Source organism: Nelumbo lutea, chromosome 6 (genome assembly GCF_056320005.1).
Source record: "Nelumbo lutea isolate HS-2025 chromosome 6, American lotus-T2T, whole genome shotgun sequence".
Lineage (NCBI taxonomy): Eukaryota > Viridiplantae > Streptophyta > Magnoliopsida > Proteales > Nelumbonaceae > Nelumbo > Nelumbo lutea.
In genome coordinates, this window is record NC_142689.1 from 3,984,293 (window position 1) to 3,997,328 (window position 13,036).

Sequence of the window (13,036 nt, forward strand, 5' to 3'; positions counted from 1 at the left end):
CACAAAAACACTGGCTCAAGCCGAAAATTTCCGTGCCGGGCTGAAAATGATGATTTCTCCACCGTAACATGCATTGTTGAGTGCGTAAGTTTGTGCAACACCTTACACCTGATTTCTTCCTCATCTCCCAACGTACAATGTGGGGACTTGACAACTTGTTACCAAAACTGAGAAAGCAAGTGGAAAAGGTGGGACCATGGAAAGGCATGTCCGATTTTACTGATAGCAGCATGTCTTTTCGTAGGTCCCACTATGTCTATAGGGCAAAGTACATGACTATACGAGAGCTATGATTACTGAAGCATTTCCCCCATCCTCCCACGGTAAAGGTACGATACCGGAAGAGCTTTGACTTGTACCGTCTATCCGCGAATCCTCCTCCATAAATCGACATTGCATTAAGGCAAAAAGGCACTGTGCTCGAAAAATCGTGTCTCACTGTCTCTGCATGCGAAGTATCTTTCCTCTCTTGCAACTCACCTAAGCCCTTCAATGGCGACTCCGAGCTCGCCTGATAGCCTCGATGAGAAATCGACCCTCCAATGCGAATCGGATATTAAATTCTCTGTTCGAAGGAGAACAACCGCCAACACTCTTAAAACTGCTGCCTCTGATTCGTTTTCCAAGACCTACGTTTCTGAGATTGATAGCCTGGTCAAGGAATCCTCCACTGATTCCGGTACCGTGACGACCTCGGATGAGGAAGTAAATCGGATTGGGAAGGACGATGATGGTAGGAAGGATGAGGCAAATTCGTCGAGTAACGGAGAAGATCGAAGACAGGGGCCGGATGTTGTCGTCAAATTTGCCTATCGAGCTTCTACTCCGGCACATCATAGAGTAAAGGAGAGTCCTCTCAGTTCTGACGCCATTTTCAAACAGGTCAGTGTTGCTTTTGGAGCTTGTGTTTAGTTAAAAATCTGCACAGAATCTCGCTTTTTTCCTTCAGTATTCCGTGCGGGCCCGAGTTTAATGACTTTTTACGTTCATGGATCGACTGGGGCTTGAAGGTTTATTCTCCAATAGGGGGACGCGCCTTTTCCTTCTAGAATTCCCGTTTATTGAAAAAAAAAAAAAGAAACTCGTACATAGCTTAAGCAACCATGCCTGGTTCTCTGAATAAGGTTTACTCTCCAATAGTGTTTTGGTATTTCCCCTAGAAGTTTAACGGTATCCATGTTCTGTGTTCTCTCTCTTTATTTTCTTGCACATATGTTCCTTATGGATTTTGGATTTCTCTCATAGTCTCATAATTCAAAGATAGAATATGCCTTGTCCTCAACGAAAGGGCAAGATCTTCTATCTGTATTTATTTTTATTTTTGATGATTTCCTTCTCCCTTTACACATTTCCAGTTTTTCTTACTTAATTCAGTTTTTTATGAGTACCAAAGGTACTTTACATTTAAAGTGGTTAATGGCATGTGCGGAAGGGCTACGAACTCAGTTCGTATCTTCTTGCTGAAACAAAATATAATACATGCTGCTAGTATGTGGTTACTTATGCTCTTCATAAGCAGCTCTGTTCCACCTATACATTTTGAAGTTGTGAGAGGTAAATGTTCCATTTTATATGATCAAGGGGTTACTTTTCATATCATGGTAATGACGTTTTAGGAATGATATTGTGGCTTATGTGGGTGTGAAACCTTTTACCATCTTAACTACAAACATTTAACCGTATTGCACTTACTGTTGAGACAATTGCTATGAGAAATTGATGCTTTTATGTATCTTTTAAATCATCTTGAATTTGTACAAGTATTTGGTGAAACGGTTCATGAATAAACATCACATTTATACTAGGTAATCACATGCAATTGTGTGATTTAGAAGCAACTGAGCACCAATTCTGCTGTTGAATCAGTTTATATTTAGACAAATATACCAATTCTTAGAGGAAAAATTTCCTTTATCTACTTGCTTTTCTTATTTGACATTTTTCAACAGAGCCATGCAGGTCTCTTCAATCTCTGTATCGTGGTGCTTGTTGCTGTTAACAGCAGACTTATCATTGAGAACCTAATGAAGGTTTTCCCCCTTTCACCTCACAATGTTATTCTATTAGGAAAACATTTGCAATTTTGACATGGTCTTTGTTTTCCCCTTTCCTTCTTCATATAAGCATGTCTTTCTTGAGGTGATGCTGTTCTTTTGGGCCTCTAAACTTGGATGTCTTATCATTGATTTCTGTCTGCAGTATGGTTTGTTAATGAGGTCTGGTTTTTGGTTCAGTTCAAAATCACTAAGTGATTGGCCACTTCTTATGTGTTGGTAATTTCTCTCCAACTATCATTTTTGATTCACCTAATCCAAGTGCAATGCTTCTCTGACATGGGATATGTTATACTTTCGATTTCAAATTTGCAGCCTGACTCTGCCAATTTTTGCACTTGCTGCATTTGTGGTTGAAAAGTTGGCAGAACACAGGTTTATCTCTGAACTAGTAAGTGATTGTGTGACATTTATATCATTCATTTTCTCTACGTCCTTTATTATTACCGTTTAATAAACATCATGAAGACTATCTGTTATTCATTTATAGAGATATTTTTTGTAGTCTGAATTCTGAAATTGCACTTTGTACTGTGCTCCTTTGGGGTTGGCTTATCCCAACTATATGGGGTTGGCTACTGCTTTGGAATTCCCTAAAACATATTTTATTTCTTCAGCAATTAGTTCTGCCCGTATGTTGGGCATTTCCTTGAATAGAGCCCAAACTAAAATCTGTTCTTTGCATGAACTCTGACCATCTTACTGGAGGCTTTTTAAAATATGAATTGAAGAGGAAAAAGATGTGTAGCAGCCAAAGATCAGTTTGAACTACTTAGAGGAAAAATGTGCATCAATGGTCCTTAACTTGAGGAATCCAGATGTACTGGTAATGGTAGGTACTTTGATATTATGGAATTTGGTAATCTTATCACCCACTAGTGCTAGGCAGGTAAATGGTTCAGTATTAGCTACCATACAGGTAGGCAAGGCCTATCCAAAGCTTTCTCACCTCACCATGGATTTCTAATGCTCTATCTTTAAATTCCAAATAACTCTTGTTGCTACATATGACTTGGTCAATCTGAAAAACTTAGTGCATCTTAATGCTTAACCATAAGAAAGCCACTTCTTAATTTGGTATTCAAAATTTTAGTTGCTTTTCTTAATTGGCATCAGCGTGATTGGGTTACTTAATAGGGTGTCACAAGGTTTCTAAGACTTCTTTTTCAGAGTTGATGCACTGTTCACTAAGAAGCTTATTTCCATTTCCTTCAGGTTGTTGTTCTTCTTCATGTGTTAACTACTACTGCTTCAATCATATATCCAATATATGTGATTCTCAGGTCAGTTTTATGTGTTCTTTCTTTTATGTTCTGTTTTATTATTTTTGTTGTTTTTTCTTATCATTATATACTTATAGTAAACTGATTTTCACACAGGTGTGATTCTGCTGTTCAATCCGGTATCACATTAATGTTTTTTGCTAGCATTGTGTGGTTAAAATTGGTATCTTATGCACATACAAACCATGATATCAGGGCACTTACCAGGCCTGATGCTAAGGTACCATGGGATTCACTCCCTTTCTTTGATATAATGCATATCATGTAACGTGTCAATTCAAAATTATAAAATTTAAAGTTTCAATAAATTGTAAAGATTACTTTTGTTGGTAATAGTTGGAGTTAGGAAATATCTGGGCTTGTTTAGAGTTCCAGGGTGAAATTAGTTTTCATGTTTTTTTAGATGAATGCTAATAAATTTATTAATTCAGAAGCTGATTTAGAGTAAATTCATAGAACATCCCAGGGAGAGGCGTGAGCTGCAGCCCCTCCTTGAATCTTACAAGTAAACTAGGAAAGAAAAACAGGAATCACAGCTGAGCCCAAAACAGTTCTTCCCTATTTACCCCTTGCTTGGCTAACACATCTGACAAAGTATTTGCTGATCTCCCCACCCATTGTACAATTACCAACATATTCCTTGTCAACCAACTGAATTTTTTCATTTCATCTTTGTAATGCCACATAGCCTCTTCAGGATTTTTCAACCAATCCACCACCACTTTGGAATTCCTTTCGATTATTAGGTGTTGTACCTCCAGCTGGTTTGCAAATTGCACCCCTTGTACAGCAGCTAATAGCTCTGCCCTAATGGAGTCCTCAATTCCTAAGGGACCTGAGTAGAGCAACAAAATCTCTCCCTTCTCATTTCTCAAAGTACCCCCCATGCCGGATAATCCTGGATTACTCATGCTACCTCCGTCAAAGTTCAAATTCAGTGAGCCTTCAGATGGAGGAGACCAGCTTGTAATTGATTTGTCCTTTAGGGGTGAACACCTCACTACTTCTGACCAATTTCTCCAAAGGTCATTAAAGGAAAACTAGTTTTCATGTTGCCATATATGGTTATTTTGCATTCTGCAACTATGCTGTGTCTTTCTGGGTAACATTTCTTTCAACTCAACATTGTTTTTTATTTTCTTTTATCTAGCATCAGAACAAAAGCTTCTCTCTCGTTAATGTGTAGGAAGAAATCTCTTAAAAAACTTTGCTTTTGATGTTAGGGTGATGTTTCACTCAACTTTTCGAATGTGGATTGTTCTTATAATGTCAGCTTCAAGAGTTTGGCATATTTCATGGTGGCCCCCACATTATGTTATCAGGTAATTATGCTTCCCCACCCCAAAAAATGGAATTGTATATTGTTCAACTACTGTATATACAATTTTATGAATTTACGTGCATGAGTTTGAGGTAAACATATTTCATTGCTCCAAAAAGGGGAAAAACCTCCTTTTCAAAAGATGGTATATGGTTGGTGCAAACTACTAACTAGTGATGTGGAATGAAAGAAAAGGATTAAAATGTACAAACTCTATCACTTAAGTAACAATGGCATAACTGACATTTTGGTTTATTCATTCTAATGAACCGAACTGAACTACATGTCATAACCGAACCGAACCAAATTCAATTCAGTTTGGACCCATTAGCAAAAAAAAAAAATAGTGTATTATATTTTTATGAATATATATTAATAAATAAATAATATTATATTAATATATCAATACACATGTATTATTGGTTTATTTGGTTGATTTTTTTTGCCAAATTGAACTGAAAACCGAAGTTTTTTAAAATTTAAAACTGAATCGAACTGAATCAGCTTATTTGGTTTGGTAGCTGAATTTGAACACCCCTACTCATGGCTTGTATTTGCTTTAATACTCATCTGTTTTCATCCCTGGTGGGATGAGTCATCTTCTGCCATATACATATGGATACATGTACATCCCTATAAATGAATATGTGTGCACCTATGCATGCATGTACACCCAGCCAAACCCATGTATACTTGAAATAGAGGTTGAAGGAAACCCCATGCTGGTAGGGGGTTGGATGGTGAATAATTATGAGGGCCCTTGGATGTACAGGCAGGAATTGAGGGAGATTAGGAGGCTAGCAAGAGAAGTTGAGGCGCTTTCAAATGGGTCAGTGGATCAGAAAATCCAATGGCAGATACTTTAGGTAAGCAAGGGGGTGTCAAGGGAGCATTTCTTTTGGGCTAGCTTGTATAAACACAAGGAAAAATGGGGGTAGCCCCAGAATGTGAGGCACGTTCTATTCTTGTAATTACCACAACAGCTGAAATATTATGCATTCTCTTTCCTTGACAGTTACTGTACTTACTGCTTCGAGATTTTCCCCATTTTCCCCTTCATTCATCAATACAGTTATAGTTTACCTTTTCCTAAAAAAAGAAAGTGAGGATGCTAGTGATTTATATTCTACTCTGCTTTCTGATGCAGTATGGTGTATTTGCATCCATTCTCCTATACCAATCAAATAGTTTTATCCACATTTTGTTCCACAAGCAGAAAGGATAGAGAAATTGATTTTTAATGAGCATATGGTGGTAAATATGTCCTCTAACCCTCCACCTCCCAATTGTTCATGTTTCTATAATTCTATTAAGAGTCTAATTTGTCTGTCCCAGGCACTGCCACTTAATTATTCCCCACGACAGCCCCTTTATTTCTTATTGTCAATGGCAGAAGCTATCCTCTTAATGTCACACATGCTCCTAGAAACTTATTCTATTTCCCCTCCCAATCTCATACTGTTTTCTCTTTTAATTCCCAGAAGTTTGGACTTCTTTTACACATGTTTATTCCAAGATTTATCCCATTCCTGACATCATTTTTCATTCTATCCCAACTTCAGTAACCACCCTTTGCTTTCATTACCAATATCTATAAGATTGGGAGATCAATCGTAGAAGCTATCTTTCTTTTGTGACAATTGATAGAAAAGTTCAGAGATGAAAAATTAGATCTTTATATTGGTGTTCATTGATTTATAGAAAGCATGTGATAGAGTACCTAGAGAGATATAATATGATGGGTATTGGAAAAGAACGGAATTCCAAATAAGTATATAAACCTAATTAAGGAATTCCATGAGGGTGCAACAACCAATCTTAGAACACCTGTGGGAGAGACATCAGATTTTACTGTTATGATGTCTTCACCAAGGTGCAGTACTTGGCCCTTGTTTATTTGCACTGATCATAGATAAATTGACTAAACATATTCAGGAGGAGGTCCCATGGTGCATGTTGTTTGTTGATGACATTGTTTTAATTGATGAAACTAATAAAGGATTAAATGTAAATTTAAGTTTGTGGACAAATACCTTAGAAACAAGAGAGTTTAAAATAAGTGGAACTAAAACAAAACATATGATATGCAAATTTAATAATAATGGGACTGCAAACCAGGGTGCACTTGGATTGGAGACCAAGAGGTAACTCAATGTGACATTTTTTGGTACCTTGGTTTGATATTTCATAGCAAGGGAGAGACTGAGGAAGTGAGGAGGATGTCATCCATTGAATTGGAGCAAGAGGGGCAAAATGGAGGGGTGCATTTGGAGTTTTATGATATATGTGAATACCACTTAGATTAAAAGGAAAATTCTATAAAACAATTGTAAGACCAACTATGTGATAGGCCCCAATTAATGCCAGGAAGAGGAAAGGTCAACAATCAGCTAGGGGGGGGGATAATTGAACAATTAATCACATGAGGGCAATTATAGCTGGAGGGAATAAGGAGAGTCTTGGGGCATTTATAGCTATGTTAGTTATGAATAAGAAGAGTTTTTGGGCATTTATAACTAGGCCAGCTAGGCATTTATAGAGGGAGTTAGTTATGCTATCAATTGAGTATAAGAAGGGGCTTTGGGGGATGGGGGTGGTATGTTTTCTTTGAGTAAAGAATATTGTGAGTGTTTGGGAGAGCCGACGGTCTCTCGAAGAACCGACCAATTGTTAATGTTTTCTGCTGAATGAGTACTAGTTTCTTTTGTTGATGTTCGAGTGCGTGAACACTGTTGTAAGTCTGTGAACTACGTGTCAAATTTCTGGGTCATTTGTGGAGAAGAGACGACATTGTTGGAAAGCCTTGAAGGAAAACAAGGAAAACCAAGGTTGAAGCCTCCTTTTCCAGCTAAGGCAGGGTTATATGGATGTCCAACAACTGTTACAAATGTTGAAACTGTGGCTGTTTCCCCCACCATGTTAAGGTGTGGTCTTGAATGGTTTGCTAGTTTTGGCAGGAAGAACAATTATGGGACAAAGCTATTCTGTGTTTCAGGCCAAGTGAATAAGTCTTGTACAAATGAAGAGGAGATGAGTATGCCATTGAAGGAGCTGATAGAGAGGCACTGTGGAGGAGTTAGAGGTGGATGGGATAATTTGCTTGTAGTGATACCAGGGGGTTCTTCTGTTCCACTGATTCCAAAGCACATATGTGATGATGTGTTGATGGATTTTGATGCACTCTAGGCTGTCCAAACGGGTTTAGGGACAGCTGTTGTAATTATGATGGACGAGTCAGCTGATATTGTGGATGCGATTGCTAGGCTCTCTTACTTCTACAAGCCTGAAAGTTGGGGGCAGTACACACCATGTAGGGAGGGGACAGGATGGCTGTGGAGGATCATGGAGAGGGCTGAAGGTTGGAAACGCGAAGCTGGAGGAAATAGACATGCTTCAAGAGGTGACAAAGCAGACACGCCATCTGTGCATTGGGCGATGTTGCTGCTTGGCCTGTGCAGGGACATATCAGTACGTGGTGTGCGTCCATCCACTATGCTTGGATCTACTGGTTTGGGAGTTCTTATTCATTGGCTGGGCCTGCCTGATTTTGAAGATTCTTGGGAGCCTTTTGACTTACTTCGAGACCAGTTTCCTCATTTTAACCAAGGTTAGACTTTGGGCGGCGGGTAATGATAGGCCCCAATTAATGCCAGGAAGAGGAAAGGTCAACAATCTGCTAAGGGGGGAAAATAATTGAACAATTAATCACATGAGGGCAATTATAGCTGGAGGGAATAAGGAGAGTCTTGGGGCATTTATAGCTATGTTAGTTATGAATAAGAAGAGTTTTGGGCATTTATAACTAGGCCAGCTGGGCATTTATAGAGGGAGTCAGTTATGCTATCAGTAGAGTATAAGAAGGGGCTTTGGGGGATGGGGGTGGTATGTTTTCTTTGAGTAAAGAATATTGTGAGTATTTGGGAGAGCCGGCGGTCTCTCGAAGAACCGACCAACTGTTAATGTTTTCTGCTGAATGAATACTAGTTTCTTTTGTTGATGTTCGAGTGTGTGAACGCTGCTGTAAGTCTGTGAACTACGTGTCAAATTTCTGGGTCATATCACTATGCTGGAGTAGAGTACCAAGTAGTTAAGAAACATGCCTAAAAGAAATTTTCATCTCTTTTGAGTGACTTCTGACTGCTTTCCTTGTATCTCTTCCTTTTTATTTATTACAAAAAAATGAGTATGCTGAGATGGATGAGTGGAAAAACTAAATAGGATAGGATCAAGAATGGAGTCATTCGAAGGAACCTAGGTATACTGAGTGTCATACTGAAAAGCGTCATAAGTCTCATTCCCCTTAGTGACATCTTTCAATCCGCTTTGATGACTCTAAGTCCACCCCTATCCCTATTGGCTTACAATAACCATTATATAAAATTTTCCTTTTAGCCTAAGTGATATTCCCCTATTAAATAAGACTTTGGATGCACCCCATCATTTTGCCTATCCCACTCTTGTTCTATGGGCACAATCCTCCTTGATCTCTCCTTTGTTATGTATTATCAAACCAAGATAGCGGAATAATATGACCCTGGATACATGCCGAAATTTACCATTGCATCAAAGTCAAATCCATTTTCTCATACTTGTTTCCAAGTTCTATGGGCAAAATCCTCCTTGATCTCTCCCTTGTTATGGACTATTGAATCAGGATAGTGGAAGAATATGGCCCTGGATACTCTCTTCGAAATTTACCATTGCACCAAAGTCAAACCCATCTCTCACTTGTTTCCATGTTTTTACCATTGTAACAAACAATGGCCTTTTCTATAATTTAGACATCATCAGCCTGAACCTTTAAATTTGTTCCTTGTCCATAATTTTTTATCTACTATTCTAGGTATGATGCTTAGTATGTTTAGGAGTCCTTAGATAGGGAAACGAGTTGACTTATTCCTGATAGATCCTCTCTCTAGTCTAACTGCCCTTTATACTTAATAGTCAAGCCACAGTCCCATAGTTTTCCAGGATTTTATTTGTTTATTTCAGGTTTTCAGTTCTTGTTCATCTTTTATTTCTCCTAGTTGTTGATTTCTTGGACTGCAGCTTAAATCCTAATATTTGTTTAGGTCTCATTAAGTAATTTTCTCTCTTCTTTTGCAAATTATGATTTTCCCCATGGACACCTATATAATTCTTAGGGTCCATTATAGGATTGCCCTATACTTTGTCAGGGTATTTATCTCCCTCCTCCACCCTATCATTTTACATGGGTCTTCCTTAATAAACTACTTCTGCTGTTAGTAGTTATGTTGTGCATTTCTTGTTTCTCTTCTACATGATCTATGGGATGAAAAATCTAGGCTTAGCAGTTAGTGGTCGAAGTTTCACTTATTTATATTTTTTAATTGATCATTTTCTCTTGCTTTCTGTAATTGATTATTTTGAGCTCACTCCCCTATTTTTTGTTCCTTTTAATGACACATCTGTGGTATTTATGACCTCAGCATGCATATGTCCTGACTCCTGAGACCATGTATTTACTTAATTCTTAATCATTATTTGTAGCCAAGCTATCCTCGTACGACATGCATACGGAAGGGTTGGGTGATCCGTCAACTTGTGAAGCTTGTAATATTTACAGGAGTTATGGGCTTTATTATAGAGCAAGTAAGTTGCTCCTCGATATTTTATGACGAAGTTTTCTGTTCACTTCCTTTTAGATTTCAATTTACATAACAATATTTCTTATATACTTCCGGTGGAAGGACTTTGCAGTATATTAATCCAATTATCCAGAATTCTCAACATCCTTTGAAAGGGAACCTACTATATGCCATTGAGAGGGTCTTGAAGCTATCAGTTCCTACGTTGTATGTATGGCTGTGCATGTTCTACTGCTTTTTCCACCTTTGGTATGCCCACCTCTCCTGACACAGTTAAGCACTTCATTTTATGCAATTGGGAGGGTATTTTTCTTCCTTATTAGTTGTTCTTTTTTTGATCAATAACGGGTAGCTTTCATTAATAAAACTTAAGATTTAAGTACAGGTCTCCCGCTGGTTTTGTGGAGTCTGGAACTTATCTCTGCGATTGGGGAATTTTGTGGGGGTTTTCTAGCCACAGATGACTCCATGGATGAGTTGGTGATGCGTGAATTGGTGAGAGGTGTTGAGAGGAGAGATTCTGACCATGATGGAAGTAAAGGTGGGTGAAGTCGTGTATGCTGTTCATATCTGGTTAGAACTGAAACCATTGGTGAGGCCGGCAACGAATTTGCACAAATTGACTAAGAGGATGACAAGGGATGAGTCGATTGCAAGCTATAGGGAGGTTTCCTTAGAGGTAGAAGAGAGGGAGGAGTTGGTGGGTCTGTTTTGGTCGGACAAATAGTGGGTATCACGTAGGAGGCAATGCTGCTTGTCGGTTTGGAGAAGATGATAGAGGAACTGTTGATTGAGTCAAATGGGAAGGAAAATTGGACAATGGAGAAGTCTATAGCATCTGACAAAGAACTTCATTGTGGCCAAGCGACCAGGTTCAAATTTCAAATGATTTGAGAGAGGGTTTTTGGCCGAGTAGTAAAGAGGAGTTAAAGGCATTAATAGGGGAATGCTTGTTGGGTTTGGGGATTGTAGGTGGTTTGGGAAAAGATGAGTGGGTCGGATGGCATACCCGAAACTTTAAACACAAGGGGTGGCCCAGGGGTCAAAATTGTAACTGGGAAGGGGAATGTGAGGTCGGGGAGGGGGGGTCAAATGGTCAAATGCTTTGGCCCAAGGCCCTCCATCTGTTGGGCCTCCTAGGAAGGTGCATTTTGTAAGTTGAACCTCTAATTTTAAGCTAGGCCATTGGTAGAACCAAGAAAGCTCAAAGAACTTTCGGGAGAAGCTTGGAAGGGACCTAGGGGCGATCAAGATTTTAGAAGGAAGGAACTCCTAATTGAAGCAATAGCGGATCCAAAAAGGGTCGATTGCGGGAAAAGGGAAAGGATTGATGGTGGAGGAAGAGGACTCATCAACATATGAAGAATTGGTGGAGGTTGGCATTTTGGGAACTCCAAAGTTCAGAGGAAGTCCTAGCACCTAGGAAACCAATATTGCAATGGTGAGTTGTGGAGGCTTGTAGGGGGGAGGTGTATCTCCTGTACACCGTTGTGGAACTGGCGATGCAAGAGAAGTGGAGAACAGGAAGGGGTGTAAGAGTTCCCAAGAACTTGCTATTGTGGAGTTGATGATGTATGGTTCCCAAGACATAGCTCCACTGGAGGAGGGGGAGATTTCAGAGGATGGGTCTGAGATGGAGGAATGGACGTCGCAGCACTGGTCTCAGACATTACTTGAAGGTGAGTTAATTTCGAACTGGGTGCTTTCCAATTACCAAAAGTTTGGGGAATTCCTTGGTGTCTTAGTGGCTGGTTTTGAGAAGCAGATGGAGTTCATGATGGAGATTGAATACAGGATACTACAGGAAAGGGGGAGAGCTAATGCCAAAGGTAAGAAGAATGCTATGGGGAAAAAGGAGTTGTTAAGGCTTACTTGGGTCTTAAATAATAAGGTGGGGTGTATAGATGAAGGGGGTAGGGGGAGGAGAAAAGGAAGATAAGTCAGGAAGCGGGTCTGAAGGTTGGGTGGTTTTAGGGGTCTCAAGGGGTCTTTCCGGGTGGTGATAGTTTCTTTATTTCTCAGTGTTGCGATGAAGGTTTTATCGTGGAATGTAGTCAATGTATGTGACTTGTGTTCGGGTCAAAGAAGGGTAGTCATCTGTTCATTAATCAAATTGCATAGACCAGATGTTGTCCTGATTTAGGAAACAAAACCAAGTAGTATGGATTTTTTTTTTTTTTTGATCAATAACAAAGATTTCATTAAGAAATAGATAAAGATACAAGGGGGAGATAACCTTTCTTATCTCCCCCAACAAGAAACAAAACATGCTAAAACATTACAGTTGTGCCCAAAACAATGTATCCCTGTTTACCTCTTGTTTTGCTAACCCATCAGCAATGGAGTTAGCACACCTCTTGACCCAATTTACTTCAATTTCCATGTTTCTGGTTAACCACTTGAATCTCTTCTTTTCATTGCTGTACCTCCACATCCCATTTTTATCTTCTTTCAACCACTCCACCACCAGCTTGGTGCCCCCTTCAATGATCAACTTTTGTAAGTTTAATTCCTTATCTCTCTGAACACCTTCCAATGCTGCCAAGATCTCAACTCTAAGAGAGTCACCGGGTTCAATTGGACTCAACAACAGGGCAATTATTGTCCCTTTCTCATCTCTTAGAACACCCCTAATACTCGATGGCCCTGGATTGCCATAACTGCTTCCATCAAAGTTTAGTTTGTAACAACCACTAGGAGGGGGGCAGACTGGAACTCACCGTCGACCTTATAGAGATAGCACTAGTAAGGGGACAAACAACTCTTTGG

General features: G+C 39.3%; 1 protein-coding gene across 2 annotated transcripts in view; it reads left to right on the forward strand.

The window, feature by feature from the left end:
• The first annotated feature begins 319 nt into the window (after positions 1 to 319).
• TAG1 (membrane bound O-acyl transferase (MBOAT) family protein) overlaps positions 320 to 13,036 on the forward strand; it is a 30,178-nt gene continuing 17,461 nt past the window's right edge. For both annotated transcript variants that reach the window (XM_088951876.1, XM_088951877.1), the window contains exons 1-9: positions 320 to 882; positions 1,950 to 2,030; positions 2,200 to 2,273; positions 2,370 to 2,445; positions 3,270 to 3,337; positions 3,434 to 3,557; positions 4,561 to 4,659; positions 10,170 to 10,271; positions 10,380 to 10,516. In XM_088951876.1, coding sequence (XP_088808002.1) covers positions 493 to 882; positions 1,950 to 2,030; positions 2,200 to 2,273; positions 2,370 to 2,445; positions 3,270 to 3,337; positions 3,434 to 3,557; positions 4,561 to 4,659; positions 10,170 to 10,271; positions 10,380 to 10,516 — 1,151 coding nt within the window. In that variant the 5' untranslated portion in view covers positions 320 to 492. The remainder of the gene's footprint in view (positions 883 to 1,949; positions 2,031 to 2,199; positions 2,274 to 2,369; positions 2,446 to 3,269; positions 3,338 to 3,433; positions 3,558 to 4,560; positions 4,660 to 10,169; positions 10,272 to 10,379; positions 10,517 to 13,036) is intronic.